The sequence below is a fragment of the Ornithodoros turicata genome, chromosome 7 (assembly GCF_037126465.1).
Source record: "Ornithodoros turicata isolate Travis chromosome 7, ASM3712646v1, whole genome shotgun sequence".
Taxonomy (NCBI): domain Eukaryota; kingdom Metazoa; phylum Arthropoda; class Arachnida; order Ixodida; family Argasidae; genus Ornithodoros; species Ornithodoros turicata.
The window spans coordinates 15,056,794-15,080,048 of record NC_088207.1 but is presented as its reverse complement, the minus strand read 5'-3'; the positions used below and the strand labels follow the sequence as shown (position 1 = coordinate 15,080,048).

General features: G+C 46.3%; 1 protein-coding gene across 1 annotated transcript; it reads left to right on the top strand.

Moving 5' to 3' along the window:
- The first annotated feature begins 7,207 nt into the window (after positions 1-7,207).
- LOC135400239 (procathepsin L-like) lies at positions 7,208-17,874 on the top strand. The gene is made up of 5 exons (XM_064632014.1): positions 7,208-7,484; positions 8,181-8,333; positions 12,782-13,161; positions 16,078-16,188; positions 17,754-17,874. The coding sequence occupies exons 1-5, from the start codon at positions 7,236-7,238 to the stop codon at positions 17,851-17,853; spliced, it is 993 nt and encodes a 330-aa protein (XP_064488084.1). The 5' UTR covers positions 7,208-7,235; the 3' UTR covers positions 17,854-17,874.
- The last annotated feature ends 5,381 nt before the right edge of the window (positions 17,875-23,255 follow it).

Sequence of the window (23,255 nt, the reverse complement as noted above, 5' to 3'; positions counted from 1 at the left end):
GAATCAGAAGCGACAACCCTATCATTCGTAGGAATGGTTGGCGCAGAGCGTGCTACGCGGGGAAGAGATGTTTTTCGAGAGCGGCAGGGAATATGTCTACCAAGACGTAGCAAACATAAAATGAAACTCAACAGTGTCCACCCTGTGTTCCTTTCTACTGTGCTTTTTTGTGTGAAATTTTTGATTTGGAGTATTGTTACACGTACCAATAAAAGAGAGAATGCTATCTTGGACTGTAGAGTTTTAGAGAAGCAAATGACGTAGGGTACCGTCATGGGGTGGTGATTTTCTTACACTCTTAGAAATGAACCTCACCGCATAGCACGCTACTAGCCAACCATCATCTCGAACAATATCGTTAACTGCCCTGATTTGTTGAAAACGGGAAGCGTACGCCTTTTCTGTGACAATTATGAACATCATAAGTGTCACAAAAAAGGCGTGCGCCTCCCATTTTCAACAAATCAGGGCAGATAACGATATCATGTGAGAATATGGCTGGCTAGGAGCGTGCTATGCGGCGAAGATCCTTTAAAGTGTATTGTGAGAGCTTTATTCGATAGGTCAGATCGCCAGGGATGCTGATCAGCAAAAGCGAGCGAATCTCGCGCCGCGGGCTACAGGGCACCAGTCGACAATAGCGATGCGTCTGCACCTAATTCATTCTCACAGTATATCTGTAAATGTGTTCTTATATGCTCACATAATTTCAACTTCTTTTTTGTTTTAGCGAGCTCTGATAAACAAGCTACAGTTCAGTCTGCACTATGTTACAATTACTTCATTGAAGTGCTCCTTATGATTACAATCTCTAAGAACTTTATTTATTTATTTATTTCTTCATGTAAGCACAAGCTGTGATATTTACTCACTTCCATGAAGTTTATAGAAGTATGTCACAAGGCTATAGTGACATTCCTAGGAATGTGATGTCATGTGTTTGCTGAATCAATTTGACTACATTCGTTAAAGAGTTTTGGTGTGTCTTGTACTACCAGTTATATTGCGAAACATATATTGCAGACATTACAACATTATACACAGAAACATGATTGTCTGGGAGTATTCTGATCGGCAGTTGTGCATTGTTTCAGGATAAGTGAGCTCGTGTATATAAGGAGTGTAATACTAGAGCATACTTCCTCGAATAACCTAGGTGTACTTCAGTGGAGCCATCATGTAATTTGGCAACATACATAGCTTGATAGTCACTGTAAATCACATTTGTGAGGGTGGGCTAGGATGACCCTACAACATCCTTGAAGCGTCAGTAAGGACATCCACAGGACTGACCTGGGACATCTACGGATGCAACTTTGGCAGTAAATTTGACGTCCACAAGACGTCATAGGGATTTTTGTGGACATCCCTAGGATGTCCAGATGTCCCCAAAACGAACGTTCGCAGGATGTTCCTGGAACGTTGGAACACCCACTTTCACAGAACAGGACTGATCACATGCCGGCAACGACCAGTAATTAATTCTTGGGAAATCATACTTAACAATGGCTTGAATCCTATCTTCGCACCCATTATCAGAGAGTCACGAGTTGCTCGTAGTGATGAATCACCCTTTTGTCCATTATATTTTTCCGTCAACAGGCAATTGATAGCACTGTGTACTCAAGTGCTTAACGTTATCTGGCTTTCAGCAATTGTGGGTTCACGTGAGGTGTGACAAACAGTCACAAGGGTGGCCCGTTCACGTGTCCGCAGAATAATGGACGAAAAATGGGACGATTTCTATGACGACCGGTTTTAAAGTAAAATGCGAGCGTGGGGTGTCCGTTGACCCAGAAAAATCAACTCTCGGTTCATGAACAGGTAACGTTTCTGGAAAATCCGTCATTAATCGAGGTGTGAAATGAGGAAGGGGATTTGTCGGAATGAGGGCACCGTTCATAAAACGAGGGAATTCATAAATTGAGGGTTAATTGAGTGTGCTCCAGAGATCCGCTTCTCAATTTGCTCTTATTCGACTTGAACAAAGTAATGAGACGAACTCGACGAACGATGGTCATTTATTCCATTACATGCCAGTAACCCAGAAACCATGTACGTCCAAAGAATGTCCAGTCCGTATTAGCATATGGGAAGCCAATTACTGCACTTCCACTGCACTTCAATGCAGTTCCACGGGAGAAGCATTTTAACCTTGTTTTGGTATACACTGAAGGAAGGTAAAGCTGGTGGGAACACTTTATTACAATTAAAATGAACAAAGCTTTCGAGCAGAGCCTGCACTTCATCGGGTTAAAGAGTCGCCATATAACAGGACGTATACATACCAGCAGAAAGGGAGGAAAGAAGGGTAATATCCAAGAAATATATTAATGCAAAATACAAATCGAAGACACTCCTCTAGCCAAGGGAGCTGAAAGAACAATAAGTAAAACGCGAAGCAGACCGGACAAGACCCGCAACTGCAACACAGGGCCATGTGTCAGACACGTAACAGGGGAAAATTGACAGCCGAAAAACGCAAGACGATCTTTCCGATGCTCCCCCTGCTCCGGGAGTTTTCGGGGAGGGCACAAGGTCGCTCTGTGGTCCCCAGCCGGCCGCGTTACCCCCACCTCGGTCTCCAGACACGTCCACCCCCAACATCCACACTTCATGAATAACGGGAGGGCGACTTACTTCAAACATAATTTAAAAATGAACAACTGTAACGAGCCAGCGTATATGTTTAGCCCATGTGGCTGCAGGGAACAAAATTTAGAGATCAGGTAGGATTCGCGACTTTTTTCGTTTTATGCCATCTGTATATCCGTATTCAATGAGTACAATTTATAGTTGGGTGTTAAAGTCATGTCCCGATGCATTAAAGTGTATCGATACAGGGGTGGGGCGATTACTGAGTATGTCGGATTTATGGAGATAAAATCTTTCTCGCATGGAGTTTGATGTTTCACCAATATACTGGATGTTGCATATTTTTGGACATATTCAAATAGCAATAATTAAACGCATTGCTACGTAGACAGTGTCGTATCCTAAATGTAAAGGAATTAGCGTTACTAGAGATAGATGTACAGGGGTTTATGAAATGACATGTTTGACAGCGTGTTTTATTGGAAGGAGAGCAACAAATATTAATAATAGTAATAAATAGTAGTAAATAGTAAGAAATAGTAATAAATAAACGTTTTTATGTGGTTACTGAAGCTTTGTGTTCCATTATTCTGACGTGAATCAAATATTCCGTTATGTGTTCCCGTTGGGGAACATTTGGTCAGTGTACATACTTCCTGTGCCAAACCCGTTGAATGGCCAATGTTTCCAATTTGCGCAAATGTCTTCGCAGTCTCAAGCTTTGGAAGAAGAAAGGTAGAAAATCCAGCCAACCGGTAAGGAAGTATGAAAGGAAGTGCCTCAGGAGTAGAGCCGCCGATATTTCGAACAGAGACTGTTCTTCTTTTGGGCACCGTCCTCATCATTGGCACGGTATTTAAAGGGTTAGGGAGGACATGTTAAAGGTTCATGCGAATTGTGGGTCAACAGCACGGGGGAACAAAAGGTCCATTCAGTCTTTTACGACCGAGGTGAATGGGCCGCTTTGTTAGAGTGTGGAGGGGGTTACCTGCAAAGATGCCTCGAGCTTGAGGAGGTGGTAGGGACAGCAACACAAAACGCAAGTAGACAGGGTTAGACCTCGCCTTGTCCCATTAGTGCTCGATGCTCAACTCTCAACAGTATTTGAGTACAGTACTAAATACCCTCAAAAGTAGCTCGTTACTGCAAAGGTAGTACGTTGACAGACAACAACTTCTACACACTCCCAGTATTAACTGGGAAAGAAGAAAAGGAGGCGCCCCAGTGGCACTTCGACAGAAGAGAGAAGCGTTGGGCAAGTGACGTGAGGGCAGGAGGTGAGCTGTAGCTTCTTTGGAGCCACGCTAGGGCCACGTTACCTGAATAGCCCAATGAGGTCGCTCTGCACACGCCACCTTGGGGGCCACTTCGGCGCGCTACCACCACACCTCTCCAAGTACGTATTCCGAAACTATGCGTTGGGGGTTCCCATAGAGATGTACGTAACGGAAACCGGAAGGCGAGCGGTGATGTCATTGGAGTGGAGTCCCCAATCTCGGCTTCACTTCTCAGAGCAATAGGGCTCCTCCTCTCTTTCCTTCCTCCATGAGCCCAACACACCAGCACGCCGCGCTTAAACCTGTGGCGCTTCTCCAAACTACCCATTTCCGTACAAAGAGCCCGGCGCCCATGGGTACCCCGAAATGTATTTAAGCTAGATAGTAGATGCTCACTTTTAAATAATATCTCAAAATAATGGTAGTAATATACCGAGTTAGTTACCGAGTTATACCGAGTTATACACAGTAGTACTTGATGTATAGAGGACCTTGAGTATTCACGAATTCACAGATGTGACTTGACTTGAAGGCGCATCTTAACTTGTGCAAGTCTGCGCAGGGACCTGTCTTCGTTCAAGATGGTCTGCGTGTTTCCTGAATCTTCCCGCTGGCTTACTTCGTCATGTTGCAGCCTGGTAACTCTAACTGCGTCTGGGAGCGAGATTTTCGTATAATGTTGCGCTTAGTTTTGCAGAATAAAAACGCATTTTGTAACAAACTGAATGACGCATCAAGACAAGACAAGATTCTGAGTCTCATGTGGCTTGCCGAAGCTCCTGTACTGGAGCGCTATCCAATTCGGGTTCAAGGCAGCCGTGAGCGCTGGCTTGAAATTTGCATCAGACGTGTCAACTTGAGCTCTCTACGTAAGGACACTTCAAGCCGAGGAGGGTTTCGGAAGTGCACTGGCACTCTTCCAAGGCAGCCTGAAGTCAAGTCGAGATAAAATCACATCTATGAATTCGGGCGTTAATGTGCGTGAAGTGTGCCCGAAAGCGTTTGAATGTCTGATCGAAGAGCCTGTAATGTGGGTACTTCTAACTGTGTAGGCCGGCACCATTGTAACAATGAATTATTAGTTTGAGCGTTACTGAAATTATTACTAACCAAAGATTTGTGATCCCGTGCCCCACGTTGTGGACCTTTCCTTCCTTAATATCAAATCCGCTTCTTGTTCACGCGAAATTATTTCGGTGTTGGTTTAAATCAACTCGAATATTAGTGATTTAAATCGTATTAAAATCCGTCGTTTAAATTGAAATGGTTTCCCTGCAATTTCCGGCTTGTGGCACGCACTGACCGATCATTAGATCTTGAAATTAAATTACCACGCATAACGCTCACTGGAGTATACCACGCACAAGCTCAGCCAGTCTGTCCTTACGCTTCGAAGTCAAGGAAGCATCACGTAGAGATGAATTATCTCGTTAATTCGTGATGGTTCGTGACTTTTTGTCGTAAGACAACTAGGATCATGGGCTACGCCAGTGTTTATCGTTCGTCGAAATCTCGGCACACCGTATTTAACAGCTGCCGCGGAAGACTTCGTGTCTACGTACCTGGTACCCTGCCGTCAACTTATTGGCGTCCGAACCCCCAATCTACGAATCACAGCGTGCGGCCACGACAGAAAGTTCCACGTATAACGCGCACCGCTGCATATCCCGCAGGCAGACTTGTGCGTAACGCGTTACTAGTAATTGCGTTACTTGTAATCAATTACTTTCCTGAATAATCCATTACTCAGTAATTGATTACTTTTCCGGCAGAGATTAACTTATCTTTCAGATGTTCTGCCCAAAGTCAAGCACCCTGTGCGGTCAGCCTTTGTTGGACTGGTCTACTATAGCAAGCGGAGGTGGAATTTCAGGGTCTCTCTCCCCAATCTCTTCCTCAACACCAGTGTGCTGGTAAATGAAGCTTTTGAAGTTTAGTGAGTCATGGGGAAGTTCCAAGCAATGTTCTTCCACGATCGGGTCAACGTCTTCCCGGGCGATAAACACAGTAGACGTATATATCTACTTGTCCTACGCGTGTTTGTTCTTCGTGTTATTTCAGCTGTTCCGCTGTTGAACCTTCTCTGTCTCTCTCTCTCTCTCTCTCTCTTTCTTTTGAGGCACACAAAGACTGGTATAATTTGCGCGTATGCAGAGCAACGACCGGAGTAACGCGTTACTTTTCTACTAGTTACTCAATTACATTTGGAGTCGAGTAATTGGTAACGGTAATCAATAACTTTTTTCCGTAGAAGTAACGGTAACGGTAATCAATTACTTTTTTCGAGTAACGGGCACAAGTCTGCCCGCAGGAAGGGCCCGGACGCCAAATTTGGTGACGCTGACACAACTGAAACGTCTGTCTACTCCGCAACAACAAACAACGTTGGGCTAGTTGGTAAGGATACGGCATGGTAGAAAAGCGCACAGAAGACACGGACAAAAGAGCGCAGGTGGTGTCGTCTTCTTTTGTCCGTGTCTTCTGTGCGCTTTTCTACCAGGCTGTCTACTCGCTACACCATCACCGCCCTTCTACTACCAGAGACACAATAAAGGAAATGAAAATGGAAAGCTGGTATCAATAACGGAAATATGCCTGTTACCCTTCCCTACTTCCCAGACGTTTGAAGGCGATGCACAACTAATTCCCGCTGTTCTCTCTCTCTCTCTCTTTCCACGCCTACTCACCGCTCAATGCCACAGTTGCTTTGTACAAAATAATAGTAATTCGGGGGCGTTACGTCGTGAGACAACTGCGTTCATGAGCGACGCCACAGTGGTCGGGTCTGTGGATTAATTTTGCCCACCTGAGGGCTCTTTCACGTGCGCCGAACTCTCGACACACGGCACACCACATTTACCGTCCCTGGCGGAAGACGGCGTGCCTGAGCATCTTGTACCCTTCCACCAAGTTGCCACGGTCCTGGACCGGGTTTGAACTCGCGAACTTGGGATATCGGCATGTGGGCAAGCTACCGACTGAGCCACCGAGGGCGGCGTTTGTACAAAAGTAAAACAAGTAAAAGTACACGCAGTGAGAGAAACAAGTTTCGCATTAAAGCAAAAGGAACAAGTTGCACTAGCGTTTGTACGTTGCATTTCCATCGCGGTGAAAGTACGCGTAACCCACATTTTTTTCTCACACACAATCAAGCTCTGGAAACAAAGGTTCGTATCATTTGAATTGTTCTCGGAAAGGTCCATTCAAGTCCACGTGGGCTTCGTACTCGACGAACGATAGAACGGTCGATATCGCTGACCACTTAGCCCATTGAATGAACGAGATAAGACTATATCGCGCACTTTGCAGGCGATATAAATCTCGCATCCCGCATTCGTGTTCTGCGTCCTGGTAACTGAGGCAATGTCTTTTCGGGTTCTTGCACTCTCTGCAGTTCTTTGCTGTGCCCTGGCACGGACAGTGCCCAGGCCGCAGTTAGACGAACACTGGGAAATCTACAAGGACATCCACAACAAGAAATATGCCCCGGAAGAAGAGCCCGTCCGAAGACTCATCTGGGAAGACAACTTGGACTTCATCCAGAGGCACAACCTAGAGTATGACCTGGGGCTTTGGACGCACACGGTGGCGGTCAACAGTTTTGCTGATTTGGTGAGGGTTCGTTTGACTTTCGATAGGAACATCGTAACGGGAAGTGAAACGCTGTTATGAAAGCTGTTGGTGCTATTGGAACTATTGAAGCCGTAACCAGTTGTATGGAGGTGGTTCAGAAGTAACCATATAAGGATCACCCTTGCGTAACGTAAGAAATAAGAAGCTAGGAACTAATATATATATGTTATCGCTCGTCTAAACGAGCATTCATGCAATCCTTCCATGTATCCAGGTGCTTTGACATATTGACGCACGATGCGGTATTGGAAGAACCTCTGACGATTTCCTTAGGATTTATTTAAGACTCGCCAAAATATTTCTCTCAGGGCACGCGTTTTGCTTCGCGTGTCGATAGGTGAAGCAGCACAACGGGACGCACCACGAAGCCTCTAGCTTGCGCACTGAAATTGCTGCCTCCGACGTATTTGCGTGTGCGTCGTGGTGGTGCTGGTACTGGTGCTGGTGGGGAGGGGGGACTTTTTAGGCCGCAGCACAAGACGGAGAAGCGGCCGATATACGGGAGCGCATTATTTCAAAATTTATTATTACATTACACGCATTATTTCAACTTTTCAAAAGTTATCAATGCCAACTACGTACGTCAGAGGAGGCGGTGCATATAACTCTGTGGAGCAAGCTAATAAACGTGACACGTAGAGAAACGCGTCCTTCATGATCCCTTATTTGTTGCAGACATCAGAGGAGTACCGCCAGCTTTACCTCGGCTACCGTTCGAACCAGACCAGGAAGACTGCACTGGGTGTACACAACGAAGCTTCATTGTACGACGTTCCGGACGAGGTCGACTGGCGAAAAGAAGGCTATGTAACTCCCGTGAAAAATCAGGTACGTCATTTTCAAGAGTTCTGCTGTTCTTGTGTGGGAGAGATTTACCAAACGAATTTCACATGGGTACTATACAACACGAACAAGCTGTTCTTTCTTCGTCTCTTTCTCTTCAAACTAAGTCACTGCAGCGCTCACAAAACGCGAGAAGGAAAATTAAATTCTCATCACCGAGATGTACTCAACTGCACTAGGGCACAATAATACGTACGACGTTCCCAAAGGAGCGAGGTTTACAGCGAGAGCTGCAAAGCGACGCGAGGACGAGGCATCGCTATCTCTGGCTACGGCTTAGCGACATAGCGTCCGGTGCCTCTCTTCCCAAAGGTGTACTTGCGAGAAACGCTGGAGCAGAAGACTGCATTCATATAATGTTGTCCAAAATGTGTGTAGTTCGTCTAAGTTATCTCACATAATGCCATTATAGATATTTTAAACTTTGTACACAATAAGAAACAGGCGCAAACGTCACTATGAACGAAGAATTGTCTGTCATCAGTGCATGTATCAAGCGCACAAATTTATGCACTGATTTCTGTGTTCTGCAATGACAGGTCCTAATACTCTTTGTGTCTTTTGCACTGGCCCTTGTAACCTCGCACACCACACGCATCCTCACTACGGCGTACGTTTTTCATAGATTTACCCAAGTTTCCTAACATTTTATCTCCGGTTTTGCACTCACAAAGCATCGCATCACAAATTTATTTACACAAACAGTGAAGATGGCTAAAGATTGACCAGGTTGGTTCATGATTAAAACGAATAAAAACGCTCAGTACAAGGGAACAAGTAAGACGAAGAACCGAGCGTGCATTGTTCGTGTCGTTTCGTCCTTCATTCTATTTGTTTCCTTGCGCCGAGGGTTTTTATTCGTTATTTACACAGTTGTTTGTTTGAAATAGCGCCACGCATGTAAAATGGCCTCGATTTTTGTGCTTGATATTATGCTCCCCATGATCGCAATTACTAGCCGTATTACATTTCTATGTGCCATCCTGCGCGTATGTTTTCGTTTTCTTGACCGCCATCTTGCATGCGTGAGCGAATATATCAAGGGGCTGCAGATATTAGCGAGATGGCGATTTTAACGTTCGCGCTACGTGGTTCGCTAGTTTGGGAATACTCGAGCGAGAGCGATACAAAAGTGATATTCTCACGCTCGCGCGTGTCATAATCACTTTTTTTTGGGAACGTAGCATAAGAACGTTAAAAGGACATCACAAAAGATGTCGTGGCCATTCGCATGACAATTGAAGGATCGTTGTAGGCGCGACATTGGTGAGCTGGCCAGCCGATAAGTCTAGGTAAAATATATCCATCGATCTAGTTCTGCCCGAACAGAAGAATAACTTGCAGTTATCAATAGATCAGCGAGGAAAAGTCGTTTCTCTCTCTCTCACTCTTTCGTCTGGAAATGGAAAGTCGTTGCCACATGCTTTACACGTTCCGCATTACACGTGATTTTTGTTTAGCTCCGCCGCATTTGTGTGTGTGTGAAGCAGCGAGAACAGCTAACATCTGGAACATAAAAGTGTCGGAAGAAGTGCAAGGGCGCAGGCGAGCTGGTACGTGATAATACGAAGGGAACCCAGAGACAGGGGAAAGGAAACACGAAACACACACGATCTCAGACACAGCAACCCTTTTACTGAACAAACATAGAAAGTCAAGTTCCCAACAGTCTCCCTATTGGTGGCAAAGGTGAAATAGATTCTGTCAAAAAAGTCTGTATGCAGTGTTTCCCATAGGGATCAGTTTGTCAATTGCAATAATCGCGTGGTATACTCTATCCCGCTCGCTTGCGGTTTTTGTTATGTAGGGCAAACCGGGCGTTATTTAAACACAAGGCTGCTTGAACACAGAAGGAATGCGCTGTCACTTTCCGGGAACTCAGAACTTGTTGCCCATTTGAAGCTGTGTCACAATTGTGAGCCCCTCTTGGAAGAGACGACTGTCCTTGGGAAAGTGCTTGACCCGGTTGGCCGCCTTTTAGCGGAATACAAGCAGATTAAGGCGAGAGGGAATTGTGTTAGTGTTGCATCTATTTCACCTTTGCCACCCATACGGAGACTGTTGGGAACTTGACTTTCTATGTTTGTTCAGTAAAAGGGTTGCTGTGTCTGAGATCGTGTGTGTTTCGTGTTTCCTTTCCCCTGTCTCTGGGTTCCCTTCGTATTAACATATAAGTGTCTTTACCATAACGGAGCTTCTTGACGACGCTCTCGAGCCTTCAGTTAAAGAATGGCAGTTAATGAAAAGGCTCCAGTAGTGGGGTACAAGCGCATGTTTCCATGCCACCCCAAGTAGCACAATGTACTGAAAGTCGAGTGCAATAGGGGTGGACGGTATGTGTCTTATCAATGTTCTTTAGCTTCATGAGTGCGTTCAAGGCCTTCCACCTACCCGTCCATCCCTATTGCACTCGACTTTCAGTACATTGTGCTGCCTGGGACTAGTCCTTCATGACTGTGGACGCGGTGGACGAATGTTGTGTTTTGCTTAGGGTCGTGTGCAGATAATCTTCGCTACTTGGAATCATTCCACCTCAGTTTTATTTATGACTGCGCTATAAGCATCATGGCAGCCTCTAGTTGAAACTGAGCTTCTAGCAACTTGTAACTGTAGCTGGTTACTTATTCAGTAACTGGCTACAGCATAACGAGTTACTTTTCGAGGGAGGTAACTATAGCAACAGCAACTATACCAGTTTCGTTGAAAACAGCTGTCAAACGTAAATGGCGTACAGTTACTCAGGCAGTGGCATATTTTCCCGATGTGTCGGTTTCCAAAGGTCGTTTCGCAGTCCTTCAGAATAATATAGCGAGAAAACACGGGGCGATACTCTACCACCAGAGCTGGTGGGGATGCGGGGAATGAAATAATGAGCCCCTTCACAAGAAGGATCGAAGTCCTATGGCATCCAGAAAGGTGAAGCGAGCGTCAGAGGGCAGAGCGTTGGTGGGCTGGATGTGGCCAGGGACCAAGCGATTTTGCGCGAGAGAGGGAGCGAGAGACCAGCTGATTAAGAAACCCTGAGAGTGCGGTTCGGGAAGGTTGGTAGTGTGGGCAATGAAGAAGAATGGGCTCTAAATCTTCCACAGCTCTGCAGTGACGGGAGCTTGGAGAGTCAACTTGTCGGAAGCGGTAACGCCACTGAGCTGTAAAAGCCACATCTAGTCGCATTCTATGAATTACTGCAGCATTTTGACGATAGGTGTTTCGTGTCATGCGCAAAGCGAGCGTTGGATCAAATCTGCTCAGCATACCGATATTACTATTATACTACTGTTAATACTAGCAGGGCGCTTAATAATATTACCTTCGAAAAACTATCACAGCGTATGTGCAACAAGCATGTGATGTATTTTCTGCTGGCCGCCACATGAGCTGTTATAAAATAGTTGAGAGTCGCATTCACCCAGACGTTGATATGAAATGATAATTGTAAAGTAACGAAATATCGAGGCAGAGGTGTGCAAGGAGCAGCTGTTCTTCCAGTAGAAGAACAGTGTCTGTTCGAAATATCGGTGACTTTCGGCCTAAACCTTCCGGTTCAATTTGCCATCAAAGGATAGCTGAATATTCCACTGTGTAGTGTAACTAAGTCACTCTAGATCGGTAGCTGTAATAAAAAGTAACTATAGCTAAGTTACTGTTTTCGCAAGCCAGCTCTAACTTCGCTGCTCTATAGTAACTTAACGATGACTGGACTATTGTTTGTAATTGGGTATCGCGCCCACCATCCTGACATCGCACTAATTTCCACAAGGAGCAGTCAGTTATTCCCTTTCCTCGTAACGTCAACGTTCATCAGCAGCACGATCGGCTTCATCCACGACTCGCAACCTTTGTTGAAAAAGGAACACATATTTAAAAAAGAAAAGAAAAAAACTGAGTTCACACGATGAATATCATTGAAAATGTTCGACAATACATACCATGCTATGATACGGTATGACCTCTCATCGCTTACCAACGGCCTGCACTAAAGTCGTTGCTAATTCTGGAAAATGTAGGGCTTTAATCCTCATTATGATATTCATCATTGTACTGTATGGGACACGGTTGTCTAAAATCTACAGCCCGTGGCCGAGCAGTCCCCTATCGGCGATGTCGCGCAAGAAGGAACTATACCAACATCCTCCACGAGGGGAGGCCGCGCTCAACTGCTTTCCCCAGCAGACGACGCTGAGTATATGCGATGGCACTCTCTCCCGGCAGGTGTCGCTGCGTGGTCTTACCTCGGACACCGTATTGGTATAGTTCCTTAGTGCCCGACATCGCCGATAGGGGACTGCACGGCCACGTGCTGGAGATTTTAGACAGCCGTGTCCCAAACAGTACTTTTTTACCAAAATAACACCAACATTTGATTATAGTATCGCCTGCAGCGATGAAACTTCTCGTCCTCAGAAATAAGGTGTACTTGTCGACGTGTTACGCAGGGTCAGTGTGGTTCCTGTTGGGCATTCTCAGCGACGGGATCTCTGGAAGGGCAGCATTTCCGGAAGACGGGCAACCTTGTCTCTCTCAGCGAGCAGAACTTGGTGGATTGTGATACAGCGTCAGCAGGCTGCGGAGGAGGAATCATTGACAGCGCTTTTGAATACGTTCAAAACAATGGTGGTATCGACACGGAAGAGTCATATCCGTACACAGCTGTTACTGGAAGTTGCAAGTACGATCCAAGCCATGTAGGAGCTACTGACATAGGATATCATGACGTCGAATCGGGCAGCGAAGATGCTCTAAAGAGTGCCGTGGGCACAGTGGGACCTGTTTCTGTAGCTATCGATGCCTCTCATCAGTCCTTCCAATTTTACAGGTAAGTTGCTCATCGTTCAATGTTTCAAATGATGTTCCTTCAAGGGTCGTGGCTCTGCAAAAGATGTGGCGTGGCATTATGTACCTGCTGCCAAAGTTCCCCACTTGTGAGCAGTGAGTCGCTAAAAATTGTTCTTCGCTCACAATTGTTAAAAAAAGTGTTCCGTGGCAGGCGGAAAGCGATCGTTGGATCAACTCTTCTTGGCATAGATGGGGGGAGAATGTCAGAATACTCCATTGGCCAGGACACGAGCCAGGGGAGGCACGAGGCGTCGAAGTATGGGACGTCGGCCACCTCTCAGGAGCGCAGTACACGTCCGTCTCCGAGACGACAGAGCTGCTTCTGTGGCGCTGTCGGCCTATTCATTCCCCACGACACCACAATGGGCTGGAACCCACTAGGGAACCAGCCTGTGCCCTGCTTTGTAGAAAAGGTGGCAAGCTATTAACACATCCAGGTGCGGATAAGCCTCGCATGCCAGATGCTCAATAGCTTGCAGTGCAGATTTTGAGTCAGTGAACACTGCCCATTCCCGCGGATAAAATCAACCATGTGCTGTAGGAAGAAAAGGATGGCATATAGTTCCGCAGCTGTTGATGAGGTTTGACGGCGCAACGGATGGATGGCGCTGACTGTCTCTATTATGGCGTCATTCTGAAGGCGAAGGTGCCTATGTGAGTTAAGCTACCTGTATAGTCATACCTTTTTTAAAAAACCTATCACCTCGGCAATGCGCCTCGACCTCAAAGGCCTATCTGGGCTTCCGAGTGGGCTTAATCAAGGCAGTTGACTCCCAACCACGCTCGCATCGTCCACATCATGCCCGGTTCACACTGCAACCTCTCCGTTGCGGTTACAGTACGGATCCGGTGCGGAGGCGGTTGTCGTACGACACGCTGTTCAGATATATAGGTTCTTGACGAGGAATACGCTCGTGTTTGACGAAACACGACTCCACTTCCACGCGTGCATTCAGACAGCATTCAGACAGATGTGGTCGACGAAACTATAAGTTGTATTGAAGCGTATCATGCGGCATACGGAGCAATTAGAGCTTCTTGTTTCGCCAACGTGCTTTCAACCAGGGATTTCCCTACACCCCCCTCAGGGGGGTGTACACCTCCCTGCGTTTTTGCAACACCCCCCCTGAAATTTCTCAGGTGACCCCAACCAACTCGGCCACCAGCACGTTCTAGCTGGTAGTGAGTCCGGCGCAGCGAATTACATCATGTACTGTCAAACTTCGGCTGTAGGACCACAGCCATGCAGATGATCGTAGCATGCATTTCTCTAAAATCATTTGAAAGTGACTGTTCAATATGCATATATTGCGCGCATATACGAGCAAAAATGCGTGCGGGCCCGCAAACGCAGTGCCACGATTCTTTCCGTGTCTAAGAAAAATTCCGTAAGCGGAACCTTGACCAAGCGTAATCCCCCACCCCATTGAAAGCTCGGCACCCCCCCCAGCAATGAATTTCTGGGGAAATTACTGCTTTCAACGTAGGCAACCATGTTGGAAAACGAACCGCGACAGCAGAGCAATGAAGAGCTTGCGCGGTGCGCCTCTGCTCATTGGTAAGCTGCATAGCCAAAGGTAACCCGTACCGCATGGAGTTCGGTTGAGCTCAACTCTTGTGGTACGTATGCTTTTCGGTTCGCAGTGTTTCGTTGCCATGACAACCGTGCCGCGCCGCATCCGTAACGCGTGAAAATGCAACAGCGTGAACAACCGAGCACAAGACGTCACAACGATCGGGTACTGCTGTACCTGGCTATCGTTCCTGCCGTCAACAGCGATCAGGAAAACTTCCCGTTTCAGCGCGCTTATCATGCGCTCTTGTGCCATTTTTTGCCATTTCACCGACAACTGCAGCCGTGTTAGCCCGAGCACACGCGTACTGCTTTGGAACGTCGGAAGTCGGATCGGGCTCGGTTGTGGTATCCACGAACGTGCAGAATGCATGATGCTGCTTGAGGAAACACTGTAGATACTGCTTTCGCTTACACATTGCCATGACCGGCGACATCCAAGGCAAAAACACAGCAAAGGCCTACTGCCGCAGTAGCCTTTTGCTGTGTTTTTGCCGTTACCACGAACAGCACTGCCTGCACTCGTCGTCCGGAAACCGTAAACCGATCAGGAACTGATGGCGATGGCAATCAGGCTGAGATTCTATTAAAGTTTACATCTGCGTGGCCAGACCAAAAGCAGGTACTTCGATACATACAGAGGGAAACTGTGTTTCAAGGAAGGTTTATTTCACGATCGTACAACCGTACAAAGGGTCTGAAACCGAAAGGTGTATCAGTGTTCAAGAGGGTGTTGGAAGTTCACGGTCGCACTACAGCAGTGATGGTGATGGTATGATGATGGTGGTATGGTATGGTGGTGATGGTATAGTGATGGTATGATGTATAGTGACGGAACCGCTTGCCGTAGTCGGCCACGCTGGGTCTCGGGCAACGCCACGACTACCTCAGCGGGGGATCGTGCGTGCTGTGCTGGCCTGACAAGGAACCGTGCCGACATTGGTCTCAAAGCGTCTACGGAACCCGCCCAGACAACACAGACAGCGCCCGGATTCGAACGGTTTCGCCTCCAGGCAGGGCCGGTGCTAGGTGTGTGCGGGGCCTGAGGCAGGGGGCGGGGCCTGTTTCACACGATGAAGTGCATACTTGATTTATAAAATAATCCCTTGTTGACGGCTTCGTGCGCGGGGCCTATGCAAGCGAGGGGCTTAAGGCGGTCGCCTTACTCGCCCCCCCCCCCCCCTCTATCGCCGGCCCTGCCTCCAGGTGCACTAGAGCGTGACTCCTCCTGCTCCCGCATAAGCCAGCCACCTGCGATTTCAGATTTATGGGCGGACTTGACATGTCCCGTACTATAGATCGGCACTTCATGTTTGATTGCAGTGGCGGCGTTTACAGCGAACCTGACTGCAGCACTCAAAGCCTCGACCATGGGGTCCTTGCGGTTGGTTACGGTACAGGGAGTGATGGCGACTACTGGATAGTCAAGAACAGGTTAGTGACAGCACTTTTTTTTCTGTTAATGGAAGCTGATACATGACATTCGCATGCGACGTCACGTGCACTCTAAAAACAGAACTTCACCGCATAGCATGCTGTGCGCCACCCATTGCCAAGAATGATAGAGTTATCGCTACTGATTCAAAGAGAGAGGTGGGCGTACGCCTTTTTGTGGCAACTATCATATATCCAAATTGCCACAAAAAGGCGTACGCCCACCTCTCTCTTCGAATCAGAATCGATAACCCTATCATTCTTGGCAATGGTTGGCGCAAAGCGTGCTATGCGGTGAAGTTCTGTTTTTAGAGTGTGCTGAATGTTGTACTGGATCCCTTTGACTGGCCGAGCGTTGAAATGTACGCACCAACGCACGCAATGTACAGGGCGCGTGCGGTTAAGGTATACATTGTGACGACGGTGTGGCTTCATACCACGCGCTACCGCTCTGGTTCGTTTGTTCTATCGGCAAAGTCCTGCCCAGACAACACGGTGACGTCCAAGGAATGTCCTGCGAGCATACGTTTGGGAGATATGCGACTACAGGTTCAGATATGCGAGGTACAGCGCTATCCTATTATCACTCCAGGGACAAAGATAAGCGATATGCGTCGGAGCATTAACCTGCGCGTCCCATCGCAGAAACTGTGCAAAAAATGCATAGGATTTTCCTTCAAAATCTGCTACCAGCTGCTACCAGCTGGACCAGCTAGCATCCTCAGCACACCTCAGTTGCAGCCCATCCTTACCAGTTCCGGCCTACACCGACAGGCACATGGCCGTCAAACAGCTAGTCAAACACCCATTTCTGCTATCAGATAATTATTGCATAATTTCAAATACACAATTGCATTGTCCCTTCGTGAAGAAAGCACAGGACAAGGGTACACAAACCGAATTGGGAAAATCACTTCTACTCGCGCAGCATAATACGATATAAGCTGAATTTTTTTTACGGTGAAAATTGCAATAAGAAGGCGCTGCTATGCAAGTGCAACAACCCTTATTTTTATACCAACATTTCATGCAATGCCAGATAAATTTATCACTCGAGTCGCACGAAAAGGCATACACAAAGCACTTAGTGGTTAAGTGGTGTCACAGCTGCACAAACACAAACACTCACTAACGTTTTTCACACACACAACACAGACACAACGAGCGACAGTGAAAAATAAGAAATTACACGCACTTCTGGTCGAATAGCAAAGTGTCAAGCATGACAAAACACATTTTTTTGCTATAGCCGTGACGATGCCCACCTTGAGTGTGGCCAACAACGGCAAGCCACTCCCCCCCCCCCCCCCCCCCATATAACGGTTCCAAAAAACAAGATAAATCATTCGCCCTATTATTTTAAAGTGGCTGGACAAAACGTTATTGATCTCTGACCTGGGCGCTTCCTTGATCCTATCGATTTCGTAGAGTTTCATTCCGATCTACTAAAACTCCCTCTTACTATGAATTAGAATCTCGTTGCGTCACTGAGTTGAAACACGTGACGTGACATTTAACAGGAGTGGATGCTAAAGTACTTGACATCTTTTTTTTTTTTTTTTCAGCTGGGGAGAAAGCTGGGGAGACAACGGCTACATCCTCATGAGCAGAAACCAGGACAACCAATGCGGCATCGCAACCGCAGCATCTTATCCCCTTGTTTAGTGAAATAAAGGCTGGTATCACTGGTAGAAGGATTGCACGTAACAGTTGACATATAGCGATAAGTTACTTTAATTCCAGTATATCTAATTTCCTTGAAACGGGAAGAATGAACAGTTCACGCATGTCCCAGTGGGTCTTGGATCCGACCCACGCTTGTCATCCAGATCAAGAGAACAGAAACTCCAACTTGTCATGATCACAAGGGTATTCAAAACTCTCCCAACTATCTTCGCGGTGCCTGGGTTCCCAAAGCCCGGGATGGTCTCTTAGACCGAACAGCTCCAACGTGCTTGCTGGGTATCTGAGTAGTACGCGCAGGTCCCCCAAGGTCGCCATTTTCCCATGTATTTGTTCCTATCCCGATGCGTGCAATGCCGGAGGCCGCCCTTAGATACCCCATTGTTACCAGACGTTGGCTTGCGTGGATTGTAGCGCGCTAAAGATCCAGTTGAAGCACAATCCAAGCCGGGCTAAGTCACCGAAGGAGAAATGGACGACTGCAGCGCCTGCGGCGCCCGGTACGACAGGTACGCTATGTGATGCACGCAGCCATGCACTAGATCCTTCCGATCGCTCAACACGTTTAAAAACAGACCAAAAAGTGAAACACGACAGAGAAAGTTGTTATACGCGTTTTATTTGGACATATAAAGACTAGATTCATTCGCAGAAACAACAAAAACATTTTGCCGCTAAACTAAGCGCGCTGCAGTGATCCGGAACGGCAACAGTGGGGTATCTAGTGGCGTCCTTCTTCATTGCACGCTTTTCCGAGGTGAGTTTGGGGGACCTGAGTACGCGTATGTTCGCGCAAGGAATGCATTTCCATATTCTAGTGGCTGTGTATGCTTACGGACGTTGTGTTTCGATGCGCTTGTTATTGCAGTGTACGCAAAAGGGAGGTGATGTTTTAGTGTGTTTGTTAATGTATATTGTGAGCGTTCTGTGGTGTTTAGTGGTGTGGGTCGCGTGCTTTTTGCTGTGTATTGTTGTGCTGCTTTTAATGATGTTGTGTTGTGTGTAGTTTATTGTGACTCTGCCTATAGACGGGGGTTTGGTCCCCTTCTGCAGATCACTAATACATAAAACAAACAAACAAATTCCAGTAAGCCTAGCTAACGTTACAGAAAGTGGGTTCAGTCGTAATTTCAAGCAAAGGGACGCTTCGTCGCGGATCAACACGTACTAGCGCTGGTGAAACTGGCCCTTTGTCAGGCAAATCTTCGTCGCTTTGGGCATGGTCGTGCGATATGTTTTACACCGCAATGTATTTTATGCGAAATAAAATACTGTGTGACCCGTACGTGCACCGCGCACTAGTCTGTCGGATGCCAGTACGCAACGATGGAATGATGTAGCTAAAGTTTGAAGCATAAGAACGACAAAGCACGATTGCCCGTATTCACCAAGCGACTTAAACCATTGTTTAGTGACGTCGGGTTTAAATCGATCACGTGGTCCTTCCGGCTGTGAGGAACGGTTGACCACAGCGCATGCGTATTATTCACATTGTCACGAGATGGTTGAGGGGAGGAAGAAAGTAGCAAACGACAGAAGGATTGCGGAGGGGAGGCCTCCCGGCTCCGTTTCTTTTTTTCTTTTTTTTCTTTTTTTTGTGTGTGTAAGGTTGTTAACGGCAGAAAAGTTCAGGCGGCGCATGCGCTGCTATAGCTACAAGCGGTTGCGTACGGTTAGGGCTACCTCTGTGTTTGTTAGTGAAAAGCTAAGAGAACAATGAACAATGTACATAGAGCGCGTTTGCCATGTTATTATCCTGAGGCCTAAAGAGACAGCAGAACGTATTCTGAGGAGGTGATCGTTGTGCTTTTGTCGGTGTTTGGTCGTCGATTGTGGTTGCGCATAGGGTGTTTTCACATGACGTCAAACGAACCCGTTTGGCCACCATGGTGGTGGTCACTTTTTCGGAGCAGCTGCCGATATTAACTAACTTTTTTTTTATTTATGATTATCTTATTTATTTATTATTATTTGTGTCATACCGAGCAGCAGCACTGATCATTGTCTGCTGGCTTTCTGTATTGATATGTACTGAACAATAAGTGGAAGTTTGCAATGGTCAAATGGATGCGATGCAAATAAGCTCATATAAAGAGAAGACTGCAAGTTGAAATCAGGTGCATCTTAGCTACAATGTGCTGCTATTATTTTTTAGGAAATACAGGATTGTATATCTTTCTTGCACATTTTCATTTATCTCTTGAGCCACTTTGTCAGTTGTCACATTGCAGAAGCCGACATATTCATCCAGCTGTGTAAGCACGAAGCTACACAATCGGACCGTATATTAGTGTAGTGAACACGGTGGTATTGCATCATCAAGGACAAAGTCTGGGAGCAGAAATGTGGAACATATGCAGCAAAATAACATAGATGCCTTTGCATGGCTGACCACCAAACTTCAATCATGAGTGATGAACATGCGATGTCTTCAGGTGGTGCATTCTGGAAATTAAGGGGGTGCAACACCCTCCTGCCCCAATGACATTCCTCATGCATTTTCCAAACCGCATAACTCCGCAAGGAATAGCTCAGTTTGTATAAAAGCAGTCTTGAATGGAATATCTCAATGGGTTCTAGTACTTAATGGTGCCAGAAATTTATCCTTTAGTTTGGAAATTTTTGCGCGGACGTCAGAAATTGCGTTTCGCGCTTCCTTCAATTTTGTGGGCCGGTCACAACATAAATGGACCTGAGGTGAGAATTTTAATCCCATTAAGTACTAGGAAAATGTGTCTAAAACTGATAGGTCCTGATATCGTTTATGTTGAAGCGTAGAGTTCCTACACGCATTCTTATGAGCAGTGGGTAGCTCATGCAGGCCCGCTGGGAATTTGGCTGTGCGCGGTGGTGCCACCTGTCTGCATGCCACAGAAATCTGCGTAAGTGGGCAAAACCAGATAATTGTCACAATCTGTCTTTTTGCATGTGATTATAATTGGAGCGTGGACGGGCAGCTGGCGCTCGTTATCTCGGAATGCTTCGTTCCGTGGTTGTACTGTGCCTTGTCAGTCACGGTTTTTCGCAATGGGTAGCAGGGAACCTGTCTGCAGAAAACGGAACAGACGCAGAGAACAAGGCCCGCTTGCACGAAACGTATTTAGTGTAACACTTAACGAGTGTTCCACTTAATGTAGTGCTGGGGCTATTAAGTGGCTTGCACGAAACTTTTAGAGCACTAAAGTGGCTGCGGTAGCTCCGCGCAAAGTAGGGAGCCGGCCGAAGGTTCTCGGAGCACCCTAAGCTGCCGCACTAAAGCTTAGGACTAACATGTCAGCCGCCATAAGCCATGCAGCGAGGGTTCTTCGTCGGCACCAACTGTATCTCTCATTGTCCCTGTCACGACAGAGAGTGTATCGGGACTGAGAGAACCCGCTGGAGTACCTGGACGACGGTGAACTGCAACGATGGTTTCGATTTACGTCCCTGCTGGAAACTGTCTCATTCAAAATCTTATGAAAATCACATTGAACCTGATGGATATCATGCAATAGATGATTTCGAACAAATATTGTGTTGAAAATGGTGCAGTACTCGATGAGTCCTAATAAGAAATCACAGTAAGTGTTAATGAGACGTAATGAGAAGTGGTGGCTTAAAACCCATTGAATGTCCCCCTCATATCGCATTGAACCAACGAGCCAGAGCAGCATCTTTCTTATCGGAGTGGTCCTCCATTTCCATTTGCTAGTGGGTTTTTTTGTGGTATAGTCACATTAGATGTGCAGTTTCCAATAAGTGTAAATGAATTCCCGCAAAAATGAATGAGACTCAATGTGACTTGGAAATTTATTGGATCAATGCACTACATATGGCAATTTATCACCAGCACATATTCCAGCTGGGGTGTAATATATTCAATTGCACTGTGCCTTCACAGATGCGCAATGTTTAGCTAGTAATAGTGTCTGCATCATATGGTGATAAATAGAAAATCTAAAAGATGTAAGTAGCAGTAGCTGGAAGCGCAAGCCCCTTCACTCCTACTCCTTTTCCGGAGAGCACCTGATGAAGCGCACACTGCAGTGTAAACCGAACACTATAAAGAGGTTGCCACAGGTCACTGCACAGAAGTAAGAGGCAAACAAACTTGAAGGTATCTTGGATGGAGTAAAGTATGAGACATGCACGTTTAAGTTTTTTTAAAAGTGTTCTTAAACGTGCGCGTTTAAGTGTTTCTTAAACATGAACTTGCTTTCGACGATGAATACTTCCCGTTCTGTTATTTCGCTTTTTGTGCGGAATCCGCTAATTAAAGGAGTAATGAATTTTTGGAAATTAGTGACAATGTAGTTGCATGATTTCCTTCCTTCTTTTTCTTCTGTTTCCTTCGAGCGAATGTTCGCTGTACAGGTATCTCGATAGCGTATCTAGAACTGTTAAGATGTACTTGTCTTTGTTAAATTTCTGATATTTACGCGTATCCAAGAGATTTGCCTGGCTACAAATCCCTCACGTGATTTGTCATGATAGATTGTGTTTTGAATTGTCTTCTTCACCTGCTTGTGAAGGATGTAAGCATCTTCTCCTTTCAGCTGTTCAACGGTTTCTCTCCACGTGAGCTTGTGATGACGTTGATACCGATTCACCCCCTCCTAACCCTTTCCCCTTGATCTTTCTATAAGGTCCCATATTTGCTCCAGCGGGCGATTTGAGGTATTCTCAGAGCACTTATAATTTTTACACGTTTTTAATACCAACTGGGTTTCTTGATGAGCATGCTATGCCTCGCTAAGTAGCTCACGAGAGCGACAATGTTTGAGCGCTTTATTCGCTTCCCTCTATAAGAATTGAAGTTTTCACACTAGCACCTTATTGGCCTGCCACATGTGAAAACTTCAATTCTTTCAAATGAGCTTTCACACGTGCGTTGTCAAGCCCGAGGATAGAAGATTAAAATCGAACTGTATTGGGATCGGGCTTATTGGGTTCTGGTTCCAAATCCGGTTCCGGAGGAGGAGGGGAAGGAGGATGATAGTGTGTGCGCTTGAGCAAGTAATATAGCTTCAAGTATTTTGCCCACTTGTATATCTTCTGGATCGCGGGTTTTCAGAACTTCACCTAATTCAATTTGATGAGCCGTGAAAGATGGTTTTTGATATCTCTCGCCCTGCGACGGCCGCTACGCGACTTAACGACCCTAGTGCCGCTATGGGAGTATGGGAATGAGGCCCCTTGTTGTACCCCAATATATTTCTTCAAGCGTTGGGGGTAGTTATAAAGTGACTTGTATGCGAGGAGGCGGATGATTTTTTTTTTCAAGTTTTTATGAAGTTCCCTCGAAAGTTCGATGTTTCCACGTAGTATGTTCAGACAGATTTCTGAAATGATTCAGATGTCGTCGCAGCTGAGCTCTTTAAGCAACTCTGTGTGGTGCGCCGGTT